Source organism: Desmodus rotundus, chromosome 12 (genome assembly GCF_022682495.2).
Source record: "Desmodus rotundus isolate HL8 chromosome 12, HLdesRot8A.1, whole genome shotgun sequence".
In the NCBI taxonomy this organism is placed as follows: domain Eukaryota; kingdom Metazoa; phylum Chordata; class Mammalia; order Chiroptera; family Phyllostomidae; genus Desmodus; species Desmodus rotundus.
The window spans coordinates 57,602,904-57,630,198 of NC_071398.1; the positions used below are offsets into that span (position 1 = coordinate 57,602,904).

General features: G+C 38.7%; 1 protein-coding gene and 1 non-coding gene across 4 annotated transcripts in view; one reads left to right on the forward strand and one right to left on the reverse strand.

The window, feature by feature from the left end:
- COL11A1 (collagen type XI alpha 1 chain) overlaps nt 1–27,295 on the reverse strand; it is a 160,618-nt gene that overhangs the window by 81,014 nt on the left and 52,309 nt on the right. For all 3 annotated transcript variants that reach the window (XM_024570077.3, XM_024570075.3, XM_024570076.3), the window contains 18 exons: nt 26,702–26,785; nt 24,393–24,449; nt 21,233–21,286; nt 18,638–18,691; nt 18,467–18,520; nt 18,216–18,269; nt 16,986–17,039; nt 16,823–16,867; nt 15,269–15,322; nt 14,817–14,861; nt 14,510–14,563; nt 13,690–13,734; nt 11,168–11,221; nt 10,002–10,046; nt 8,655–8,708; nt 8,530–8,574; nt 3,857–3,910; nt 2,079–2,186 (listed from right to left, as the gene is read on the reverse strand). In XM_024570077.3, coding sequence (XP_024425845.2) covers nt 2,079–2,186; nt 3,857–3,910; nt 8,530–8,574; nt 8,655–8,708; nt 10,002–10,046; nt 11,168–11,221; nt 13,690–13,734; nt 14,510–14,563; nt 14,817–14,861; nt 15,269–15,322; nt 16,823–16,867; nt 16,986–17,039; nt 18,216–18,269; nt 18,467–18,520; nt 18,638–18,691; nt 21,233–21,286; nt 24,393–24,449; nt 26,702–26,785 — 1,014 coding nt within the window. The remainder of the gene's footprint in view (nt 1–2,078; nt 2,187–3,856; nt 3,911–8,529; nt 8,575–8,654; nt 8,709–10,001; nt 10,047–11,167; nt 11,222–13,689; nt 13,735–14,509; nt 14,564–14,816; nt 14,862–15,268; nt 15,323–16,822; nt 16,868–16,985; nt 17,040–18,215; nt 18,270–18,466; nt 18,521–18,637; nt 18,692–21,232; nt 21,287–24,392; nt 24,450–26,701; nt 26,786–27,295) is intronic.
- LOC112314108 (small nucleolar RNA SNORA21) lies at nt 21,801–21,938 on the forward strand. Its single transcript, XR_002975774.2, has one exon. It is a non-coding gene; the product is annotated as a small nucleolar RNA SNORA21 (small nucleolar RNA).

Below are 27,295 nucleotides of genomic sequence, written 5' to 3' on the forward strand. Positions count from 1 at the left end.
CACAATCTCCAGACAGAAAGTAGGCAAACGAGTAAGAAGCGTATCTGTAACAATGCCCTCTTCGATGTATAAAGCAACAATAACTAGTTTCATGCCACTGAGTTCAAGGTTAATGAAATACTCTAATTATGATCACAAAGCCTTTGTGTTCTATGTGCAATACTAATTAGAATGCATATGTTAATTCATTTGAGGGTTATAATAAAATCCAGACAGAAAATTCTGTTTGTATTTTCAGTATGGTAGTACGCAACTTCAAAACAGGGGAACGGACAAATGAAATGTTAAAGATGAAAATTGCGGGGTAATGTGAGGCCTGGATGCTCCAGAGTAGTTTGTGGGGCCGTTTCCATAGAACAGAGAGGGCAAAGGGGAGAGGGCAGTCCCAGGAGAGCCTTGAACTACTGGCCAGTGCATAGTGAAGGGGAGGGGTCACAGGGACTCAGGTGCCCGTGTTTTGCCCTGGTCCTTTCCTTTCTCTGCCTGAACGTGACGACGTTAGTCCTCACTGGAAAGCAGCTCCATGACATGATTCATAGGGACGTGAGGAAATGTTTTATGTTTGTCTAGTCTCGAAACCCCACAGAACCCTCCATCACACATTTTCCTTTTCGGACGGGATGATAAGGGGCGGGGATCAGAATTTTCTTAATTAGCCTGGAATGTCCATACTTTATAGACTGAACTAGATGCTCATTATAGAAAATTTGGAGAACAGACATACATATAAAAAAGGAAATCATTTGAATTATACCGAGGTAATTATTATTTCTACTTTCCTTTAGTGTACATGAATAACAGTTATCACACACCTTTCTAGTGGTATTTCTTAATTCAGCTTCATAGTAAATTATAAGATACTCATCAAATCACCATATCAGCAAATACCCTATGAAGGCATCATTTTAATGTTGCCCAATATTACACCTAAATATAAATGTAATGCTTGCAAATATTTTTGACATAATACATACAGCCCAGTGGCTCTTCAACCAATGAATAGTAGGATTATCTTGCGATGTTTTAAAACAGAGATGCCTAAATTAACCTCAGATTAAAAATAAACTCTCTTGAAGTTGGACCTAAACATCAGTATTTTTTAAAACACCCTGTGAAAATATGTTAGGTGGAAAAACAGAAAATCTGTATTTTGGTAACTGGGGCAAAGAGATGTGTTCTACCCAAAACAAGTGGACTAACATTCATTAATTCTTTCATCCTTCCCTAATCGCACTCAAATGCTAAACCTCTCACGCGGAAGAGCTCCGAGAGCGCCTGCTCGCTCGTGCACCGCCCGGGAGAGCAGACGGGAGGAGAAAGTAAAAAGGACCGAAAAGTCAGACAAGCGTATGCGGCTGCATAAGGACGTTTGGGTCAACGACAAGCTGCGTGTCCCCTGAGACTGTGACAGAGCTGAACGAGTCCTGTCACCCAGTGACGTCACAGCTATCGTATCATTGCAGCACAGCCCTTGACTCACGCGTGTGCGGTGATGTGGTGTGAACACACCTACTGCACGGCCAGTCACAGAAGAGTCAGCACAGACAGTCATGTGCCGTTCAGAATACGCGTTAATGGTAATACACAACTATGACGCCGATTTACGTACTGACTGTACTATAGTTTTATCACTATTGGAAAGCACACTCTTTCCACTTACTGAAAACAGTTTGCTGAATGCAGCATGGCACGTTACACCAGCCACGGCCTCACGCACCTCGTGTTTACAGTGTCTCTCGAGGGCATCATTTTCTCCCGCGCTGGACCGAATCCCGGGTTGTTTTGTACAGTAACGTGCTGCACAGGCTGGTAGCCTGGGAGCAGGAGGCTGCACCAGCAGCCCAGGTGTGCAGCGGGCTGTAGCATCCAGGTGTGCAGAAGTGTGCTCCCTGACATTTGCAAAGAACAAAGTCACCTAACAACACATTCTTACCGTTAAGCAGCCCGCAGATACATGTGGATATGCTTGACATTTAATTGGATCCTCTAGATTTTTGACATGGGTGATAAAAAACATGTTCAAATAACCACGAAGCATTTTCTTCGAGAACATCTGTGAATCTGAGGTGTTCACTGACCTTCTCTCCCGCTTGGCCAGAAGGCCCAGGGTCTCCAGTGGGGCCCGCTCGACCTTTGGGGCCTTCGGGGCCATCTTCTCCTCTGGGGCCTATTTGGCCAACTTCTCCCTGAAACGCAGAGTAATGGCATTTCTGGGACTTAAATACATTGGAGATCGAATGGCAGGGGCTGTAGCCTATCAAAAACTCACATTCTCCAACTCCTGGTCTATTGACTCCTGGTTCATTTATGACAATGAGGCTTAAAAGTGTTGGACTTCACCAACCTTTCCATTAATAAACAAACAAGGACCACCGTTTGACAACCTACAGAAGCCCATGCTGCTACGTATCACATGAAATTAATTTTAATGTTACCTGGGTTGCAGAGAGAAAAAATAAGAATCAAGATTAGAGAACTAGGGATGGCATAAGATGCCACCCCAAATTCTACCACTTTGTCACAAAGATTACTTTGAGCTAAAAGCGAGTGAGAGGCTCATACATGCAACATACAGATGATGAATCACCTATATAATTTTTTAACCAATATCAGCCCAATAAAGTTAATTTAAAAAAATTCTCTGCCTGCCCCTAATTTGCCTAAAAACAGGACATAAGTTTGTAAAGGCGTCCTTCCTCCCCTTTCTACCAGAAAGGACAGAAGTGAATCACCACAGACGACTACACTCATCACTCCTGAGCCCACAGCAGACATTATCAGGTGTGTCTACAACAGGAAGTTTTATTAATCAGCCTTTATATATATACCATTGGCTCCCCTTTTTTGTGCCTTCCCACAATTTTTCAGTCCTAGAAGCTCAAAGTCCTTTCCTATGTCTTGTCACTTCTCTAAAAATATATCGTTACTTTTCTACAATGCTTCATAAGCCTAGGTTCCGACCACCCCTGTGAGTTACTGCTCACCGATGGGCGCTGCCAGGTGGAAGCACCCGGCAGAAGCCAGCGAGCTCCCTTTTTACGGTCTCTTGTTAATCTCTCTCTTGTCAGTCTAATTGTACAGGGCGCGAGCCAAAGAACCTATCACGATGTTGGGAAACACAATTTTTCCTGTCTGGCAACAGCAACTTTGGAAATCACTGTTTGGAACACAAGAAAAATGTCTCCATTTTAGGCTTGGTTTTTGTCTGTATCAGGTCCTGGGCTATGAAAAGTTGTTGCTCCCCTTCTGGAAACAGGCTTTATGCGAATTTTAGGGAAACAAAACGTTCTATAGTTCCCTTCTTTTTCAGATTTATTAGGGACTATTATACTAGTTGTAAAATAAATCTTCCCAATAAAATGTTCATTTACTTTCAATGACTCACATTTTTGTTTTCTAGACACTCATTACCAGAAGGGGAAAAAAAAGGCGTTTTTCGTCAAAATTTAGGGCCACCATATAGTAAAAATTCATGAAAGTTGCGGACATATTTCCAGGCAGCATAGCTTGCCATATGTGAACAAATTTAGAATAAAACCATTACATTATTTCTTTTAAGCAATTTGGTCAGTATTTTTGAAGATGTCTATAAAATAGTATCCAACATATATGTGTCATGGGACATTTGCAAATTTAATATAAGATCCAAAAGGCAATCATCGATAATTGTATCATCTTCACAAAATTTAAATCACTTCATTCTTATATAAATATCAAGTGAGTAAAGTCTCACGTAATATTAATACAAGCATTTTCATTTATCCTGTGCCACAGCTTCCTACATTTAAGTATAAGAAGACACAGGTGCTCACACGCACACCCCCGTAGATACTAGTGGAATTATTCTTTCACTTACTCTGTCACCTTTGAGACCCATGTCACCTTTGAACCCTGGAAAACCATCTTCACCCTGAAAAAATATAAGTAATAAAACAGGTGTATAGTCGGTTGGTTTGATGAATCTAAAAGACGGCTATCTATAACAGGGATACTGGTAATTAGGAAAAATGGTTCTGAGAAATGTGAGTCCTAGTTGTGCAACTTCTTCCTCCCTTTTGTAACCCTATCCCCAGGACCCTTCCATGTTTCCATGATTAATAAAGTAATTAAATAAAATAATTTTAAATAAATAAATCATTACATAAAATCATTAAAAAATTAGGAAGTATTTTACAAATGTATCCATTAAATTTCCTCTGTCGTGGGAGAAATTACCACTCTATGACAACATGTATTCTGTGCTATTCGGAAAAAAAGTAAATATTTAGATGATGATCGTTTTAACTTTGGACCGTGAAATAAAATATCTTTACCCTTGATTTACTAGTTTATACCTAAGAATTTTGTATCATGAGTTTTGTAGCACGTGCTTTAGATAAACGCTTTCTTGCTCAACTTGTTCTCTGTACACTAATCTCTTTTCAGGTGGAGAATAAGCAAGTTAATACTATCCTTTGTATATAAATAGACCTTGTCATTACGCGGCACCAGCTCAGACTATTGTTGAACGCCGGGCATCCGTGAGCAAAGAGGAGAAATTCTGTTATCAAAATATGTCCAGTAAAAATATGCCATTCTTACTGAAATCTTAACTCTTAAGAAGAGACACAAACAGTCTTACTATCTTGTGGTTGCAAGGAAAAACACTAACTTCCAAATGAATGATTACTCTTATAGTTATTAACATTAATTGAGTGATTATTCCTTCCAGAGTACTGTGGAGTATTTTGACATTTTCATTTTACCAATAAAAATGGAGGCAGAATGTTTGAGTTAATTTTGGCACAGATGGAGTAATATGGTGTTCAGAGACAAGACGTGGCGACAATGACGATGATGATGATGGTGCTGGTGCTGCAGTGATGGTTTTGAGTTAGAAAGTGAATGGGACAAAGGACGATGGGTCCCTTCGTCAGTAGTTAGAGGACGGATGTGACGGGCATGGTCTGAGGAAAGGACATTCCAGGCCAGCGTGAGAACAGAGCTAGAAAGACTGACACACATCATTTCCAGGTCCCGCTGCCAGAATGACCTCTCTAAAGCACCAAACTGCTCCAATCAATTGTTACTTTAAAATACTGAAACTGGCGAATGATGACTAAGCTCCCACCTTCCCTCCCTCCCCACCCTGATCTAGCTAGCTTTTGTTCACCTCTGCCGTCCTGTCTGGCCTTGAACCTCCCCTCCCCGCTGACCCAACAGTGGGACTGCGTTCTAGAAACTCTCAGCCACCTGTCTTTCTTTTTGCAGTTCTGGCTTTGGCCCCCACTCTCACACACACTGTCCACCTTTTCCCTTCGCTGTCCACCAGGTGATGCTTTCCGCTTCTCTCAGACCCAGTGTGTGATTCTGCGATGACGTGTTACACGGCCTCTGTTTGCCCCCTACAATTACCCTCCCGGCCCCGTGTGCCCCACTGAGCACGTATTACTGCATCCACCACCATCCCGCCCTTAGTAGACCAGAGGTCTCTTCCTTCTACTGAATGGTAGAAAAAAGCCGCATGCCCAATTAGCCTCCGGATCTCCAGTGCCTAGCACATTTTTGGCCCTCAGCAATCACGGCGTTCAACGAACACCCTCTAACTGAACATTTGGGAATCATCCGTGCCTCCCTGCGAGTTTAGCCAGCTGTGCTAAGGTCCAGAAACTATCAGGCCATCGTGGGTACAGGAGACCTACACCTGGACAAGGGGTCCAATCTGGCATCTTCCCTAAACCTAAGAATTCTGACTGGTGTAAAAGTTTCCTTCAAGACAGAAACATGCTGTTTTCAACATTCTGGCCATAAACTCTCCCTGTGGAATTAAGGTTCTGTCTGCACTGAATGAATGCAACGGGCCAAGAACAGAGGCTCGAAAGCCGCAAACGGCTTCTTAACTTCCTATTGACTATTGTCTTCATTAGCTTCTCCCTGGGGAGCAAGGTCATTGCAAAGTTGCCAAGTTTCATTTAAAAAGACTGCACTACATGTCTGAAAATCAGTAACAGTTTTTAGGACTCTTTTCAGGCAGAGCTGCTTTTGCTTCTTTTTATTTTAATTTTTTAAGAGAGAACACAGTGAACTAGAGGCTATTTTGTCTCACCTTTGTTTTCAACACATGCACAGCTAAAGAAATAAATTAGGTGACTCTTACATTATTAGGTGTCCTGATAAGAATGGCTTTTTGAAACCAAATGAAACGATCGAATTCTGAGCTTTCTAGTCCTAAAATTATCCGGTCTGAATTAATCTTAAAAACAAATTCTCAGCGTTTCAGAAGATGTAAAGGAGGAATTCACCCTTGCCACCTGGATTACTGGGCTACTTGAAGTCTAAGGGAATATCCAAGTTGAAACAATAGAGATGTTTAAGCCTCGCTATTTTACCTTTGGTTAACAATGCATGTCATTATATGTAAAAAGAAAATAGCTTTGACTTCCTTTTTTATACCTTATGAGATTAATGGTCAATTATAATACCTACTCAGAAAAAACACAAATAAATAATATACATTAAAATTCATTAGGATGTAGTAATTCTTTTTTTGCTTGATTTAGCCTCTGTATTTATTTTAAAGTATATTTTATTGATGATGCTATTACAGTTGTCCCAATTTTTTGTCTCCTCTTTATCCCCCTCCACCCTGCACCCCCCAACCACCCAGCATTCCCCCAGCCTTAGTTCATGTCCATGGGTTGTACACATAAGTTCTTTGGCTTCTGCTATTCTTTTTCTTTTCATAGAGAAAGTGCTCAGTTTATAAATTCGTAAATGTACAGCTGGTGGAATTTCACAATGAGCGTGGACGGATCTGGAGAGCATTATGTTAAGTGAAAGAAGCCAGGCAGATTTAATAATTCTATACAATTTTAAAATAGAAAGAATTTCTATCATTATAAAAAAGTTGCCATCACATTTTATATGAAATTTATTTAAATCTAGATAAGTAATATACTACTAAATTAGTATATGGTATATAATAAAAGAGATAGCAAAAAAGAAATACCTTATAGATTTGCCCTTATAGATCTACCTTATAGATGCAGAACCTTTAACTCCAAGTTTAAAATATTATTTCTTTCCCTCTATGTCTATGCATTTCTTCTGAGACCATACACCACTCAAAACAACCAATAATCTCACATTATTTTCCTATATATAAACACCATTCATTTTTTTTTCTGAGTGGATTTCTCCTCACATATATCACATCATCTATAATTTTCTTCCCTCTGTCATTTTGAAACTACCGCTTCTCCCAAGAAGTTCACAAGTTCCCCACCCCGACTAAAGATCTTTCCTTTAGAAACTGCCTTTCCTGGAAATCCCAGGTGGGCGCTAATTCCAGCAGGGAAATTGGATTGATACTTAAAGGTCTTAACAAGAACAATTCCAAGCTAAGACATTCTCTTTTTGCACACAGGTGAGGTGCCAACAATTACAAATTCTACACCAAACCTTCATGGCGTGTTACCGACTCAGTAAGACATTATCATCTCCTGGATTTCATCTGGGATGATCCAGAAGAATTGGGTTTCAAATCAAAGCAGCAGAGTTAATTGAAAATGCATTATGTTTGTCATACAGTAGAAGCGACAATATAGTTGTATACCTTTTATCTATTTTTCAGAAAACTAAAGTATAATGGGTAAAATAAGTCCATCTCTTGTTATCAATTCCTTACCGAGATCAAATCCACTCAAAGTGCTTTTGATAAAATCATGTCTAAGGGGATAAACGGTTACCTTGAAATCAACCTTTCTATTCCATTATCTCTCACCAAATCTACCAATATATTATAAGAAACCCCATTTTAAAAAATATAATATTGCAGTAAGATCATTCAATACTGACTCCGAGTAATGTCTTTCAATTTCACCACACATGTCGAAGGATCGGGGGTTCTGCATGTGTATCAAACATTTACATTAAAAAGTTCAATTTCAAGTTCGTTGTCTAAAGACAATTAAAACGATACGTGCTCTGTAAAAGATCCCACATCCTTTCATCCGCTTCTGCCTGATTGTGACCTTTACTTCCTTCTCATTAATAACTTTGCTTTGTAGGCTATATCAGATATGAAAATTTCCGCTTCCCCCAATTGATTTATGGTGCTTCTAACTTTCATATTTTGCACTGAGTTTCAATTTATGAATCTGGGGGATGTTAGCAGAGAAAAAAGGGGAATAGACACTCCTCTGTTATGTGTGTCATGGGATATCGAACAACCCCTGCAGAACACATATTTGCTCAAGGCCGATTTTATGATTTAGAAAAGTTAAATACATGTAAGAAAAAAAGGGATGCAGGATTCATTCTGTTTATAATCTATTTTGTTTCAGCTCTACAATTTGGTCCTCACTCCAGATGATAAGAATATATATTTTTTTAAGTTTTCAGGATACAGAGTACAAAGTTACATTTGCATTATCTAGGATATAAGAAATCACTTGCTGTATTTGAGAAATGGAATGTTTTAAATAAATTTACATGTTTAATAAAATGGGTACATAGTAATTAAAACCAACTAAATAAATTATAATTTACCTTTTCACCTTTGGAGCCCTTGAGACCTCGGACACCATCTGCTCCCTATAGAACGAATTAGAAAGATTAAATGACTATAATGTTTTACACTGAAATTAAATAATGTGGAAAAAAACAGCATTTACCTTTACTCCTCTGGGACCAGGATAGCCAATAGGGCCTTGGGGACCAGGAGGACCCTGAAACAGACCCATTGCCATGTAACATGGAACACTTTCAAAATGCCACTTCTTAACACATTATAACGCTACCCTGTAATCTACAAGAATGTGCTACTATTTTACCATCGGCAAAGATGTCTTGGGTAGTTTTATCATTTGTTTCTAAAGTCAGAGATGATAAACAAACCATGTGACTAGCCCTACCTATTCCAAACGTATCATGTCATATATTCATGCTAAAAATAAGATCAATATTGTGAAAATATAAAGTAGTGCAAATAATCATGTAATTAATAACTAGTTTCTGAAACCTGAAAGAGATCTGATGTCCTCAGTGCTTACAGTAGACAATTACAGATTAACCAAGAGGATCGACGATTTCTAACCAAATACTGGTAAACATTGGTAGCATTCGCGTCATTAAGAACGGGATCAAAATGCTGTACTTTCCACCGCTAGTTTAATGTCACTAGTCTTCACAAAGGAAACAATATGTTACATACAGTATACACTTTCTGCAGCAATTCTGAGTATTTTAGTGAGAATCCCAAACTAACAACTCCAGATAGAAATGACCCGACCCCTGCTACTGTAATCCAAACCAGTATTAACATGAGATATTTTGGTAATTGTTGCTGTTACAATTCAGTCTCTTCTTCTTTAAGGGTTCTCAGAAAGTAGTAAGTGAAAATAAAGTTTGAGTGACATAAACAGTTTACTGATATTCAGTAGTTCCTGTCCAATTTCATCATTGTAATACAGTCATGTATTCCACATATACTACATATTTAAAATGTGGATTTATTTCTGATCATGAGAACATTATAAAAAAGAAAGTGTGGTCTAATAGAATTGCTAATACAAAAGTAAAAGTTATCTAATACATATCTGTTTATCATATCCTAAACAGAAAAGAATTCTAGGAAAATGACATTTTTAAATTTTTTTTTTAATATTTGAGAGAGAAAGAGAGAGAGAGATTGATTTGTTGCTCCACTTATTTACACATTCAGTGGTTGACTCCTGATGTGCCCGGACCAGGGATTGAACCCGAACCTTGAAGTATCAGGATGATGCTCCACCCCCCTGAGCTACCTGGCCAGGGCAGAACATGATGTATCTATAAGGTAGCCACATTCCTTTTGAAAGTTAAAATAGGTGGAGATGAATTATTTTCTGATACTTCTTCTCTAATATTCATATCCTTAAGCAAGCATGGGAAAATACATGTACCGTAGAGGAGACCAGAGCAAGGCATTCTCTCTAGGAGGGGAGGGAAGAGAACATTTAAAGGGAGACTTTGTAACATACCGCAGCGCCCTTGTCTCCAGACGGGCCTTCTTTTCCAGGGTGACCCTAGATTTAGCAAAAGTAGACACTGGTAAGGTGCAATATTAATAGCAGTTTATAGCACTAGTAAACTGTTCTTTTTTTCAAAATATTGAGATCTTACTCCTTATGTTTCTAAATAAATGGAACATATCGCATCAACATCCATGGCCTTAAATAACATTGAAAATGGTGGCATTTGAATGGATGCAGATTTTATCAACTGCATAGTATACCCGAGAGCACTTGGGAAAAACACAGAAAGCAATGTATATTATTCTTCACCAGCAATTCAACCTCAGTCTCAATGAGAGTCTTTACATAAAGGTATTTCAACCTGACTTCTACTTTGCATATTGATCAAATAATCATACACGCATCTTCAAAGAGAACTAGGCATGAGGGTGGGACATTTGAAAATACAGCAAGATCATAAATAACACTGAGTGTTGATAATCCAGTTATTGAGAGTTAATGAATAAAAATGGGCAGCTCTCCAATTATACTCAGTAAACACAAGTAGAGAAAGAATGAAAAATTTATCGTAGTTCTGAGTAAGAAGTTGGAGGAGGGAAAAAAAGCAGCATCAATAACAAACTTCTAAAAATAACAACTGTGGAGATTACAGCATTACATTATCGATGACTGAGTGACAGACTATAATTAGCATTGCTGTTTTTCTAGAAAAGGAGGGAATCCCTGAAGGCTGAGGGATTTCTGTGGAAGTTGTCTGAGGAAGTTTACAAATGGGGAGGAATTGCACCTGGACTCCTAAGGAACCTGTACCTTGAAGTGGAAGAGAATATGAAGAAGTACTTTCTGTGGAAAGAAAGGTGTAACAGTGGCGAAATTGAGAGCATGCGCATAGAGCAGCGAGTGGCGGGGAGACACGAGATGCTAGCCAACAGCACAGCCACGGGAACGGGTCTATCCAAAGACCACTGCGCGTTCCTTAGGCAAGGCTGCCCCGTGGACGTGACACTATGAAACGGTCCACGTTTAGAGGTCCATGCTTTAGAGGTCCACGTTTAATTACTGGCTCAATTTGCTTTTATTACTGAATTCATAAAATCCTCGTGCAAGCACATGGAAATATCTATGTTGAAGAGAATACGCAGAAATGTAACAACCGGGTAACTATTACTTACAGGAGGCCCATCAGCTCCAGGAAGTCCCGAAAGCCCGGGTTTTCCTTGTGGTCCCTAACCAAAGAGAGAAAGAGAATGTTTTTGTTTCAGAAATGAAAGTAATGGGAAGTCTGGCTTTGTGCATAGGAATATACCACTAATAAAATTCTTAACTTGAGTCACTGGCTTTTAGGTAGAAGCCACACACATGTAAATAGCTTTGAAAATATTATACAGAAGGAAAGGCATGTAGAGATAAACAAAACCAAATTCAACACATATCAAAAACATGCTAGTTTTGGGCCTGCTTAATAATCCTAAATGTCTTTTTAAGTTAGCAAATGAATGTTGCACCCCATGATAAACCAGACTTTCAAGAATAAAAAGGAAAACAATGCAAGTCAAAAATATATTGATTTATGACATAGAAGAAGCAAACACTGAATATATCCATCAATGATATTGTGCCAGATCGGATAATTACATAGCAACATTGATGAAACATCAGTACTTATTAAAATATTTTTTAAAATGATAAGTTATAGTGTGACAGTTCTTCATAGGTCACGAAGAAATATTAATCTAATATTTTCATGCAAAAATGACATCACCTAATATTCAACTAACAAATAGTAACAGCAACTATTTAATCAGCAGTTCAATCCTGTTTAAATCTCGTTTAACTTCACCATCACTAAGGCTGGCACTTGGTGAGAATGGCTATTGCAAAAGAAGACCCTTTCTTAGGAGAAAACAGGCATTCTGCTGAGAATAATGGACTTCCCCCAGTCCTTAGCATCCAGGCCATTATTGCTGAGTGGTCAAGTTGGAAGCCAGGATTTAGAGGCCATTGAAAAGGCAAGGATATAGCAGCGATCCTGGGTTGTAGACAAAGCTGAGGGTGTTTCCCATTCTCAGCAAGTGTTTAGGAGAACCACTGCATGCATGCACACTGATAGTACAGAGTTTTACAGGGCCTTCCTTAACTCACTATGGAACCACAACAACAACAAAATAACCTTTAACTTGAACAATGTAGATTTTGTAAGTGAGATTAGTTGCGACTCATTCAAAGAATTTAAAAGTTTCAGTCTCCTTCACCACTCTGCAAAGTCATATGTAGTCTGGTAATCTTGCGTTTTGTAATAACTATTATAAAACACTAAATTGTTGATGGAAGGGTTTTGATCATCGCTGATATTGTCTTCACTATCAAGACAGTGGTCTTACAGTCAATCCATAGAATACATCGGGCAATAAAAAGGGGCAAATAATTCAACCAAGTAAACGTTCAGAAAAGGCAGATCTACCCACAGGAGAGCAGATTAGCGACTCTCTAGGTCTAGCTGTGTGGGGAAGGGGCCGGGTGGATGAGGAGTGCAAACTGACACAAGGTTTCCTTCTGGGAAATAAATAAATAGTCCAAAATTTTGATAGGGGCACAATTCTGTAAATTTGCTAAAACTCCTTGACTTGCACACTTAAAATGAATGAATTCTTATAGTATGAAATTACACTCCCATTAAAGCTATTAATATAAAAAGTTAGATGTTCCTAGAAATTAACGGACATAAGAAGAAAAGGCATTAGGGAGTCCAGCTGACACTGTGCTGTAACTATGGGGACAGGCAATAACACCTAGGAAATCTGGCAGGGAAGATCAGAAGAACAAAGACATCACTTTAATTAAAGATTTATTCTTGTTTTGATCCAGACATCGGGTTATTAACAAGAACCTCATTTGTCATTTATATCTAAGAAATGGTGGCAATGATAACTTCACAATTTCCCCTTAATCAGATCTTGCCACAGGCCCTTTGTCAGAAGCCAACCTAATTATGTGTTTTAAATAATGAGAAAGAAAAGGAGAACGAAACCAAAGGAAAAACACTGGTTTGCACCAGCACCTTTCTGAAATTAATATATCTAACAATGTCACATTTGGAAGCTTTCCAAATGGAGACTCTGAGAAATCTCATCACTTGCAGTTCAGGGATGTATGTATGACTTCTCCTCACACTGTGCTCTCGTGGTGAAACCCCAGATTGATTCCTTCCAGGCGGAGCCATACCCTTTGCAACAGCATGGATGGAACTGGAGAGCATTATGCTAAGTGAGATAAGCCAGGCGGTGAGGGACAAATACCATATGATCTCACCTTTAACTGGAACATAATCAACAGAAGAAAAAAGCAAACAAAATATAACCAGAGACATTGAAGTTAAGAACAATCTAACAATAGCCAGAGGGGAGTGAGAAGGGGACAGTGGGGAGAAGGGTTTTCAGGAACTACTATAAAGGACACAGGGACAAAACCAAGGGGGAGGGTGGAAGCAAGGGAGGGAGGTGGGTTCAGCTGGGGAGGGAGATAAAGCAGACAACTTTATCTCCCCCACCTCCAGCTGAACCCACAATTATTTTATTATTGTAATTGAACAACAATAAAATAATTAAAACAAAAAGATATCTGATCCACAGCACCTGCCTAAGGGTGGCGACCCACACTGCTCACCAGGCAGTGCGAGAACAACAGAGTAGCTCACCTTTTCACCGGGAGGACCAATGGGACCTTGTGGACCAGGAAGACCCTGTAATAAGGGAATTTATTTCATTTGTCAGGAATCATATCCCAAGAATACAGTTTAGAATAGTAAATTATTAGCCTTCTGTGTCACATGAAATAAATAAATGAGTTAGGAGAATCTATATACATCCCCTGCAATCCCCAGAGAGTTCTGGAATGCTCTGAGCAGTTTACCCAGCTACTCTTTCGGCAAAGGGACTCTACTGTGATGCTGTTCAGTGCCCTCCTGCAGGGGGCGCTGTTCTCCGGGCATTCCATGAACCCTGAGTGACTCCCTTTTCTCTTGGAGGAAAGAGGCTTCTGCACTTTTGCTCAAGGTTTGTTTCCATTTCTGTCTTTGTTTTTCAATTACGGTTTACATTCAACATTAGTTTGTATTAGTTTCAGGTGTACGGCTTGGTGGTTAGACAATCATACACATTACGAAGTGATCCCCCCATATTTACAGTCCCCGCCTGGCACCGTGCAAAGTCATCACACTGTTACTGACTGTATTCCCTGTGCTGTGCTTTAGGTCCCCGTGACTATTCTGTGGCTATCAATTGGTACTTCTCAATTCCTCTCCCTCTTTCACTCAGTCCTCCAACCTTTCTCCCCTCTGCTCATGTTTTTTTCTTTTTTTGATTTTTTAAAGGGTGAGGAAAGAATTATCTTCCTGCTTTCACATTGCAACCATTTTTAGCTCTCTATATAAAATTTTGAGGCCGTCAGTTTTCCCGTAAGATGACGTCTCCCTACCCCATACTGCCGAAGGAGCTGTGCTGGGGGCTCCGACTCACCTGTGGCCCTGGGTTCCCCTGTTGACCGGGTGGTCCCGGCTCCCCTTGGGGTCCCTGCCAGGGGAAAAGATGCAGAATCCTTAACACACCTATTTCACATAATGGGGTTTTTCTTCTCAGTTGAAAGAGTCCCCACATTAATTTTCCCTGTAGAGAATCTGGAAAATCTTGCAAAATATTAATGTCTGCAGAAGCTAATGGACTTAGCAAATGTTGTAGGAAATCTTTATTTCAGATCTAGCAACAGTCGCTCATTAGTACCCAGGTTTGTAGAAGTGAGTTATTTCACGGATGCTTTTCTACATACCATGTTCCCTTTCGGTCCTTGGGGGCCATCAATTCCTGCGATACCCTTCAATGAAGAAAGACACATGGATGTTTACACGTTTAGATGCTACAACAGAGCATCAAATAGTCTAACCTTATCACAGCATGATACGCATTAGCCTAGGGTGACTAAAAATCATTTTCGAATTGGATGAAAATGAGGAAAAAGGAAAGATCTGTACTCTCTCCTGTCTACTTCCCACTGGAGACAACCCGGAGGCACTTTCCCCTGGGCACTGGGAATTGGACTGTGAAGCATTAAAATAGATCAACTGAAAGGAGGAGAGTAGCTAAACTGATAAGCAGATCACTGGGCCCGAGAATATTTCAAGGCAGGAAATACCCAGCCTTCTACTGAAAGCTTTCATGGCCTCTGGGCTTTAAAGCAAACAAGCATCCCCAGCAAATCCTGCAAATTTCAGCAACACTTACAGGCTGCCCTACAGGTCCTGGGCTTCCCCTAGGTCCCAGCAAACCTCGTGGACCCTAGAAAGAAAAAAAACCCAAAACCCCACATATCCTCATAAGAAATGTCCTCAAAACACACTCCATCCTCTAAAGAAATTTCAATGCAGTGTTCAGGGGAGAAACACCTGTACCTCATGTCTTCACACACTGGGAGTGGTGTTTAAAATGCCATTGATGTCCCCCAAATGGCCAGTGTTTCTACCAATCCAGAAGCCACAATGGATAACAGTGAGTCTTTTCTGCACACACTGTGGGTCTTTGCTTCTGTAAGTTTATGTATGAATCACTCGGGAACTTGTCAAAATAAGAAGTAGTTTACTATTTGAAATATGTCACGTTGGTGTCATTTCTGATTGGAATGGCAGCACGGAATCTTGCTAAATCTCATTATTCGATTACACAAATAGAAGGGTCTTGATTCTCATCTGTTTTAAATGATTTTGTTTCATTTATTTATTTAAGAGCAAGTGGAAGTGGGGAGAGAGAGAAGGAGACATTAATGGGCTGCTGCCTGACTGGTATGGAACCCACAACCTTTCGGTGCAGGGGGTGACACTCCAGCCACCTGAGCCGCCTGGCCAGGGCTCATCCCTCACGTTTGGGTTAATTCCATCTTGAGAGACTGTTCACTGAGGGAAAGAGGCCCTGGATAACTATGGTTGCAGATGATAGAAACCATTTTCCTAAAAAGATGTTCTAAAATTACTTTTGTTTAATCGTAAACAATTTTTGCCACTTCTATTCTCCTTCCTCCATCTGCTTCGTTTCTCCCCCCCCCTTTTTAAAAAGTCAATACAACAATTACCCTTTTTCATATTCACTTGAACTATTATGCCTTTGAGTAGACAGGCTCTGTAAGGAGGTAAACCATTTCTTATGGAAAGGTCCAGATAAAGCAGAAGACAAGAGAATCACTTTTTTCCCCTAAGTGGCTTCTCACAAAAAAAAAAAAAAAAAAAAAGAGTCCTACTATTTTACTGAGTTTCTGCAGACACGCACCTTCCCGCAGTGAGAGGCTCTAGACTGGTGCTTTGATTAACTAGCCTTGGGGGAAACTTCCAGCTCAGTTTTCTCGTTGGTAAAATTCCGTGGAAAAAATGCAATCTGTCACATTTTATTCTTCTAACTGGCATGCTGAGCACCTCATTGTTCTGTTTTTTTGTTTGTTTTTTTCAGCTAATAAGCTTCATTTATCCTAAATATGTAAACAGATGCTGAAGCTACCACTGATAGAAACAACTGAAACTGAAACAGAGAAACACCAACAAAAACTAGATAAGGTTTTCTGGCTGACAAGATGGTGTATTTTTACATTTCTTTTCTTTAAAATTCTCTACAGCAGAAAAGGTATCAATGTATTCCTATCCCTTTTAATTTGTTTTTTTTGCATGATAATTACCTGGTTAGCTTAGGTAAGACTGGCCCCAGTCACCTGGGTTGATTACTGACTACACATGTAACACCAGTCACCATTCCTCCAAAACGGGGTATTATTTACAAAGAAAAAAAGTTGCTTACAGCTTCACCTGGAAGACCCCTTGGTCCGATCTCTCCATCTTCTCCCTGTCATTTCAAAATGAATGGAAGGGTAACGTGATTAGGCAATGCATCATTTCAACACGATTTCGTTCTCTTATGTTTAATTCTGCACATTTCTTTTAAAAAAGGAAGTTTAACATACCCGCATTCCATCTTCTCCAGGAGGACCAGGAAGACCCTGGGGACCTCGTTCACCCTATTAAATAAATACCAGTATGATTAGAATATGAAATAAGGTAAAAGGTTTAGAAGACTGTTCTATAGCTCTCCTACCGAATAGAACAGGACATTCAACAGCGAAACTTAGGCTTTATTTGCCCTCCTCAGAACCCTTCGTAGACAAACCGTAATTTTACATGAACTGGAATTACATTAGTATGCCAGGGAAATGTTCCCTTGATTTGCAACACAAAAAAGTTGAAATAAAACACCCTAAGTAATTTCCAGACATCAAATTATTATAAGATAAACCATTAAAATACTATTTTGCTGAAGATTATTTCAAACATGGATACGCTTTGGTGATTTTAATGTAATTAATTTTTTTCTGCTTCTAATATAATTCATATTAAATCAGCACAACTCTAGAAGACTAAAGGAATTTTGAATTTCTTTAAAAGTAAACATGTATCTCTTGACATGTAGCTATCTTGCTAGATATCTGTAGGGTTCTCTTTTCTCTTTTCTTTTAATTCTCCAATTTATCTAAAGGTTATCCTACCTTCATTCTTTACTTCTGGAGAAGAAAAACATAAAGATCCAAAACTGATCTTTTTTTGAGAGACCACGTCTGCTTAATCTCCCACTAAAAATATCTACTGGATTGCTGTCCAGGATGGTGGTTTATTTAGTCTTAGCCAATGACAGGCTCGTGCGTTGGTGTGCAAGGTCATATTATAACAAAGAAACAGCCTGTGGTGTGTCTGTCTACCAGGCCCGTCTCATGTGGAAGAACAAAAGGGAGTGCAATTCATTGTTAAACTAATGACCGATTGCCTACACAGGTCTTCTGTTGAGTATATATCTACAAATAAAAAATGTAAGGCAAATATAAGAGAAAAATTGAGGCAATTATAAAAAACTAGAGGCCAAGTGGAATCTCTATAGTTGTTCTTCTATAATTTATGTTTTCCATGTATGCGGTTATAAAAATTCCACCTCAACGTACATTTGCACGAAATGAATATCTTAAAAGTCTAAAAACAATTCAAGAACTTATGTTGATATTGCATGTATAATTGCACTTATCTTCTTAAAAGGATTTATAGATACTTAATTTTCTTCTAATTTCCTAGAGTGTATCAATTCTACGATATTCCCTAATTGTCTTGCACTATCTCTGTACAGAAAGTAACAGAATGGGATATCTTACCCTGTGACCTTTGTCACCTGGCAGACCTGGAAGTCCATCGAATCCTCTATCCCCCTGTAAAATGATCATCATCACCATCATCATCATCAACCTCATCACCATCACCATCTTCATCACATTTCCAGTCTAATCCTGTAGTGCAATGTGCACATGACATATTCTTTCATAGCGAGAATCGTTGTTTTAAAATACAAAGTTCTGAGGGGTGAACTGACATCAGGATGTGACTATAAAACAAATGAGCTCCTGACCTTTGCCCCAGGTTCTCCTGGCATTCCTCTTCCTCCATCAGCCCCTGGCCGACCCTGGTAATGCCAAGAACATGACTCAGTGACCGGGATGTCTCCCAGCACAGAGTGAAATGAAACAAAATAACTGACCATGTCACACGCCCTCAAATTCACAGTGAAAGCCAACCATACCCTTTTTCCAGCTTTTCCCGTTGGACCAGGTGGACCTTGGACACCGCGTGGGCCCTGTATCAAATCATCATAATTAATTCATTTTATAAAATGCTTGATCAATAAGCTCAATCACTTTGAGTGAGACGGTTTCAGGAATTTTTATCCACTTAACTTTACCTTAATCCTTTTAACATAAGAAAATAATCTCATGTAAAAGTCCAGATAAAGCAGAAAAGAAGAGAATCAATTTTTCTAAATGGCTTCTTGCAAAAAAAAAATGTCATATTATATTATGAAGTATACTTAGCCACATGCCTTTGTTTGTCCAAAAGGAACACAGTAATATTTTAAACTTTCAAAAAATATCCTCAATTACTCATTTTTTTCTCAACTCCTGGAGGTTTTTTAATTTCCTTTGACTGAAAACCCTCTTAACCCATCCATCTTAATCCTCTTCTTTTTCCAACTCCTTTTCCTTCCCCTTTACCTCCTTTTTTGAAGTTTCTCTCTTATTTATTCTTTTATAATATTTCATTTATCATGCTGATTTGTAATTGCTTTTTCTCACAGTTGGATCTTCCATTGGATTGTTAACTGTTGCAGCTTTGGACTAAATCTTTTTCTCCATCACATGGCTACCACTCAGCACAGGTGTTTTCAATCATCTATGAAATGCGGGAGGATGCCCGGGCAGTCCCTTATGCAAATTACTGACTGGCACCGTGCCCGGTCAGAGTCAAGGGTAAAAGCCTTTCCGTATGCCTCTCCCCCGAATCGCTACAATGCAGTGTTGTGTCTGCATATAAAGTCTTCCAAGGAGATTGATACACATTTTTTAACTTACATAGCCAATAATAGGTCAAATGCACTTTCGGTATAAATTTGATATAGGCCTTTACATTTAATTATATTTAATTAACTATATCGTTTTAAAGTTAATTTAAACAGTATGCATATAGTGAATGTGGTGGAAAATGTAACACACATTTACAAATAACTTTATGATCCCTGTAAAATATTGATTATAGAAATTAGGAAATTAAGGGTAACCCTTTAAAGCTAAAGAATATGGCTTTAAAAATTATTGTAGTGAGAAGGCAAGCTGGAAGGCAAGGGACAATTAATAACAGGACAAACCCTGCTGGTTTTTAACGAACTGTAGAAATGATCCCTGAAAGTATAGTCTTAAATCTCGTTGGTTTTTAATGAAAATGGTCATTTGATGGTGCATCTCTGGAGTCAAGAAAAACCACGAAATCCATGAACATGACTGCCGTACGCTTTCAGATTCATCTATAATTGAAAGAGGTAAGTTTGATCAACAAGCTCCTACATTTAGCAAAAGCTTAAATTCCTTGGATTCCCATGCAGTGTCATTTCAATAATTTCATGCAAGTCTCCCTTAGGCCGCAGAGGCCTTCCACCCCTTTAGGCCGGGATTCACCAAGCACGAGAAATGCCACCTTCTGCATCACCCAGAAGTCTGCCTCAGTTCTCTGTGGACTTTTTCTCACGGCTACGTAAATAAACGGTGGTGCATCGACACGGGAAGTCCTACTCGGCAACAAAAAGAAATAGATTTTTGAAGCACTCATCCTTGGTGCGGGATCTCAAAGGCGCAGTGCCCAGAGAAAGCAGCCACAATCAGAGGGTCACATAATGAACGAGGTCATTGACAGGGCATCCTGACAAGATAACACTGAGGTGATGAACAGCAGGTCAGGGGGACTGTCAGGTGGTAGGCTGGGGAGAGGATGTGACTGCAAAGTGGGGGGCACCAAGAAATTTCGGGGGTTACAGATCTTGGTGACGGCAGTGGTGAATACAAAGAATATGGATAAGTGTTAAAATTCAATTTTACTGTATAATATTTTGTAAATAAAATTAATTTAAAAAGAAGGAAACAAATTAGTGACTGGCTACTGGAGAGAGCTCCTGTACCCCAGTCTGAAATTATATTTATTGAGTACATTAAGAAGGATTTTTTTTAATGAATGCATTTATAAAAGTACAGCATGTTTCGTTTTTGTTTTCTAGGACAAGTAAATTTCATCACGTGCCTATATTGAATGGCTATATTTATTTATTATCGTTAAAGAAAAAAAGAGCAACACTTTTAATTTGGCACCATGTAAGTGAAGTCTAAGATCTTTAAAACATTTCAGCTCAGATGGTCTCAATTTCTCTGAATTCCCTCAGTTCTACACGGGGTGTGAAGTTAACTTCTTTGAGGGATGGCAAATACCCTTGCTGAGAAAATCTGCTAGATGTAATCTCCACAGAAGCCATCTTGGGCTGGAGGCAGGGCCGGTGTAAGTAAAAATGCAAGGGTTCTGCTCTGCTTTGAACAATCCCAAACCAATTTAATATTCTGAAGGGCGAATACTATTAAGCCTTCTCTCTTCCTGCTTTACCTTCTTTTAATATTGTTTAAATTAATCAAGTCATTGGCAGTCAACCAGCCACAAAGGATTTTTCAGAGAAAGGAGGTGATGTGAGCTTAAAGACACTGTAAGTAATTTCCTTGCTCATAAAACAAGTGGCAGATACTTCAATTACCCTGCTTGAAAGGAAAAGTCAAAAACAAAATATGGGACATGAATTATTCTTTACCTGAGGACCCGGGTCACCGCTCTCCCCTTTGGCCCCCGATAAGCCAGGCACCCCCTGTGGAGACAAAATGAACACATAAAAGACTCTGTTTTCAGCCTCGGTCCACGGAAGCCAGTTTCATGAAATCACACCGAAATGTTCTTCCCTGTGTGCACTCTCACGCATGGCCCGCGGCCCACGGGCATTATTTATCTTCACACTTGTCGGGGCACCTATGGCAACACGGTCTCCCTGAAATCAGGTCTAGACGGAGTGTGTTAGACAGCAAGGACTGGGCAACACGTTCCCGCTTCCACACTCGGAAATTTGTCAGACCCTGCTGCATCCTACAGCCAGAACAGACGCCATCGCTACCATTATAACTGTCCTGAGATAATGTCAAAGCGGTCCCCCACCCCCCGCCCCAGATGGGTCTGTGTCTTCCTACGAGAGTAAGTCCTTATGACAGATGCCTCTCCTAAACATTTACATAATGCAAAAGGTGCAGCAAAAACCTGGCATGTTAACTGGAAAAAATAGGAAATCATTTTACAAAGGTCCTATGAGTTTTAAACATAAAGACTAGGAACTCCTTTTAAAAGCACTCATCCGGACTTTTGGTAATGACCCTCTGAGCCGTAAGGGAAGGGCAAGGCAAACACAGCGTGCTTTTGGGTGAAGCCGCAATATGTTGTGTTGTTTTGCTACAATCGGTGGTGTGACGCCATAAAATAAACAGAAAATAAGATGTACAAGAAATACTAGGCCATGAACATCCCCCTAAAGGGATTCAGAACATTAAAACTGAACGTGGTGATGAGAGTTACCTCATGCCGTAGGAATATACTTTGTGTGTTTAGGACGTGTAGAGTTTGTTTGAGTCAAAGTCGTAATCAGTGACAGCGCACTGAATCCAAGTGCAGAAAGGTTGAAATTATGCTGTGGGACAATGCTAGCTAGCTAGAGCCTCCTGGTGGCTCCAGAGTGAAATAGCTCTTAATGTGACTCCTGAGAAATGCAGTAGGTCAAAGACATGAATATCCTAACCTTGAGAACTACAAGAACAATGACTTTCAAACTTCTAATTAAGAATTCTGGTGGCTAAATTCCTTCAAGAGAAAAACTGGTTCTACACTAAGTCTGATTATTAATCACTGAATTGAATGCTAGGAGAATTTATTTTTAATTAATTTACCGCATTATATGCTCTGTATATAAGTACTACCTACTCAACAGATTATAATTACTTGCCCAAACACTTATTCGAAAATTGTCATATAATAATTGAGAGTACAGAACGGTGGGGGGGACCATCTTCTACGTTTTCTGCATATTTTGTCATGTAAACCTCCATTTGTCCATAAAAGCAACTGGAAAAAAACAATTGAATAAAGGAATCTTTTTCATTGGAAGAATGTATATATTTTCTTAAAACATTGATGTAGACTTTCTTTTTTAATTCTTAATGTATAAAATTTTTTTGCACTCCAGCATTCATAGATATGTGAGAGTTTGTAATAATTTCATGTTTTGGAATTAAAACAAAAGGTAATAGAAAATGGTGAATAGAAACAATATGATTTTTTCTCTCAATATTTACCATTAATAGTTAAGGAGCCTGAGACTTTCCGTAACAAAGACGTAAGTAGTGAAATTAATTAATCTTGGAGATAACATTGAGAACTCGTACCGGGTAGTGAATGGTAATGTAGGTCAGCGTTTCCCAAACATTCTTGACCATAGGAGTCAGAGTGGTGAACTCTTTACAAATATACTGGCCATTTCCACCCTTGAACCTGTATTATCAGAGTCTCAAGTTCAGGGCCCAAGAACTTTTATTTTGAATAAAATATACGGGTAATGTTTCTGCCCCCAAATGCGTGAAGCACTAACGTGCTGCTGACTTCCTTCGTCACGTAAATGTGGGTTATCATTAACAAACCGTTAAATATCAGCAGTATTTCTCCCTCTGTTAAGAGACATGGAGTCTTCCGTGTTCCTTATTATATTTTGAAAGGCAGAGCAGTAAAAATGAATGATAATGCATTCACTGAGTAATAATGCATATAGAATCATGTACAGTTTAAATCCTGAGTAACAGATTGTTAGAACATATGTTCCTCATAGGGTTGAGTGCATAGCCCTTCAAAATATATAAAATGTTATGAAATCTCAAGATTGAATCAAAAGAACTGTAAATTTATGTAAAACTATATAACAAATTTGAATAAAATACCAGGAGAAAACTATTTCTTATCCTAATAAAAGAGATTAAACAGAAGACTATATACTTGATTCAAACTTGATTAAAATAGTTTTCCTATAAGCATCCACTAGTAAACCAAAGATAAAGAGCGATATTTTCTATAAATACCTATTTCAAAAGTATATTGAAAGTGTATAAAATCGTATGAAAGCGAAGTAGACATAACTTATTATATTGAAAAACAAATACTTATAATAGAGATTATTCATTCCATTAATTCTAAAATTGATGAGAACTTAATTTGGGATCCCACAATGCTCTCTTTTTTCAAGGAAAAAATATGATTGAAAAAACATCTGCATTTTATGAATTGCTACCCTGCTTAATATTTGGTGAGTCTCAAAAGATTTGAAGATACGTAAAAAAAACCTATTCGTAATATATTAGCTTGTTAGCAAGCTAGTAAGGAAAAATAAAACACTTATTTTCCGAGAGCCTCTAAAAGACAAACAATTTCTATACTATGTGGAGCACTTTCAGGAATACTGGAGGCCGCCTGAAGTTTTGGCCAAGTATCCTGTTTGTGCCTAGTATTATGGAATAATTTTTACTGACCTCACATATATATTATCCTGAAAATTCTGTTTACCATAAAATTAAGTCTCAAGAATTTAATGTAAAATTGAATTTCAATAACTATTTTTTTGCACATAAATTATATTTATACTTGAAAAGTTAACAGTTGGCAGTGTGATACAATTTTATTTCTCATTGTCTTTATTTAATTTGGAAACGTCTCACTGAAACTATTTCATCAAAATTGACTGAGGACTCAATTGAAACTGGAAACAAAACTAAGTATGAGTGGGCACGTGTAGTCTCCCCGGCCAGAGACGTGAACAATGCTTGGCCACAGGTGTGCAAGGAACTATTACGGGAAGAATTTAAACACACATCTCTTATTGGGTGACCTACCACAGGACCTGGTCTTCCGGTCAGACCCATCGGGCCAGGCGGGCCTCGCAGTGCAATCTAGAAAATAAAATACATCCAACTTAGGAATGGTCTGCCGAACTCACACATTCAACTACGGTATTCACTCGCACAAGCTTCCCTCCAGTAACGGATGATCAACACAGGTGTAACAGCTACATGCCAGAGAGCGCGCCTGATCACTGAAGAATTGCAGCTTTCTGGAGAGATGAATGACCTACATAAGTATCAGCCACTGTTAAATCGTTGTAACATATGTAATCTTGTACCACGTATTATTAAGACTTATTCAGTAAAAGAGTTAAAACAGATCTTACAGTAAGCAATCTAAGATCTGACATGTTTTTCTACCCCAAAGTATACTTCAGCACTGTGCTTAGACCTCTGTTAAATATATAGGTGCAATACTCGTTGGAAATACTTCTAGAGGTGAACAATTCGAGTGGCTTTAAGTAAATTTTTCCAGCAGTGTTTCAGGAACAACGGTGACAATTAAAGTCAGACGTCAAAATGCAAAACTGATCAGGAAGTGTTACGACAATACATTTCTATCGACAAATCTCACATTTAACACTATACAGAAACATACATTTGTCCTGTGAAGCCACAGGCGTGGGAGACTGACTACGTGCACTGCTGACGCTGAAAATCAGGGCTGTGAAGTTAGCATACTTGAACAGCGGAAACAAGTAGGGCACAAAGGATAAATATCTGCCAGATGTTAAATTAGTACGGTGCACGATTTTCGAATATTAGGGATTCCAGAGGTGAACACTTAAGATTATCCAGATTATCAAACATAATACAGGAATAGAAATACGTAAAATCGTATTAGAAACGTACACGGGATAAAACAGTAGGATCTCCAAAGTTCCACTACTGACTCACCATGAGATTTTTGACAACACACTTCTTAATTCTTGAGATTAAATGTCTGAAAAATTGGAATTATAATGCTTGCTATCTATTTCTGCGCAAGTTAAAAGGACTAATCAAATGAGGAATTCAATGACCTAAAAGATTTACACTGAAATAATTACCTTTAATTTGCTCAAAGTAATATGATTTATAAGATAAATTGCAGGAACCATTAATAAATCATTTTAAGTATTTTTATATTTGTTTGTGCCAAGTCTAGTACACAAATATTTACATTCTGTCTTTATGCCTGATGTTAGCAAACCATGGCAACTGTCTAGATTGACGGGCAGACTAAAAATGTAAGCGCATATTGATAATGAGTTTAAACTTAATGTCTTCAGATATTTTATTCATTCACAGGTTTATGACGATAAATAAAAAGTTATCACACAAGCGATTTATATCACTTAGCGAGTGGATACCCACAATCATACTGATTTAAGCCCTTAATTTCCTTTAAAAAAATAAACTACACCACGGGTAAAAATATTATATGACTTTTAGCTCTTTCCAGTCCCTTCTTTTGATTTCCTTATGTATAATTTAATTACAATAAAGCTAATTCAGAATAAATAAAAGTACAGCATCAAAAATATAGGCAATGATATTGTAGTAACTATGTATGGTGCCAGGTGGGTACTGGAAATATGGGGGGTCTCTCCATAAAGTGCGTGACGGCCTAACCACTATGCTGTACTGCCCTACACCTGAAATTAATGCAGAACAATACTCAATGGAAGCTTAATTGAAGAGAACTTCTTAAGTAAGTTAGAGAAGACAAATATAATTATATATTTGGTAAGTATACAGATAGTGGAAACTTGTAGCTGACAAAGAATTATAAATTGAATGAATTTTGTAAAAATATTATAGATTATAATGATGAGAACTTAGAATACATCTTTGAAGGTTTCTTTCTTCTACAACAATGCCCAAGAAATTTAATTTACTGAATTATTTGGGATATCCTAGAAAATACAAAAGTTTAAGAGGAAAAAAACTATCTCAACTTTGTCCTTTTACTTTATTGATTACTCACGGACTTAGGCCTCAGGAGGAAGAACTGGATGTGAAAAATGGCAAGTGTGAGGCATAAACCCATCAGCGCTTTTCCAAAAAATGTAGACCACGCGTGTGTTATGGTTTGAGTGTGGCTGCCAGAAGTGTATATGGCAATAGTGCAAGGGTCGCTTGTTTGATACTCAATTAAAGAAAATAATCCTTCTGGACCGAGACATAAACTTAGCATTTTCCCATCTAAATTCCGTGTACTAGTCAGCAGTATTTTGTTCATCATAGTAGCGCCCTCCAGAGGCACACGCCCGCACGTACAACATCAGGTTAGGGGAATACACGCTCATTCTTCTCACCCGGGCCTGCTGAAGGATCGCCTGGGCCTGCGCTTCCTGGGCAGAGATGGTCGGTCCTTTGGCGCCGTCACCGCCGTAACGAAACTAAGGAAAGGGAACACAAAAAACTCAAGAGATGCGATGCCTTCGTCTGCTAGGTGCCTTAGTGACGAGATAAAAACCACTTGCCTACAATGGTGGGAGTTTACAAAAGTCCAGGTAACTCCGTCATGAATCACGATACCTAGATTTCTCTTTCACTTCTCCTCTGACCATCCACAAGCTCCCTGGACCATGGTTTACCATTTGCAGAAGAGACGAGAGACCCCTTTCCCACTGTATACTCCATAATGTCTGAAAACTCTACAGTAAGCCCCTAGCATGCATCTCTAATCAATCGGCTGGTGCAGTAAAATGAGCGCTATTCACTCATTTGTAAAAATTCCAAATGCACTGCGTACAGACCCATTGCCACTTTGTTGAGCAAAACTTTTGGAATCTATTCCCATACATAGTGGAAATCTTCTTTGAGATATATTTCTCTTGTTTATCTTTTCTTCTACTAAAAAAACAGATCTTACCTATGTCCCTCCACAAAATACTAAAATTTCTTTT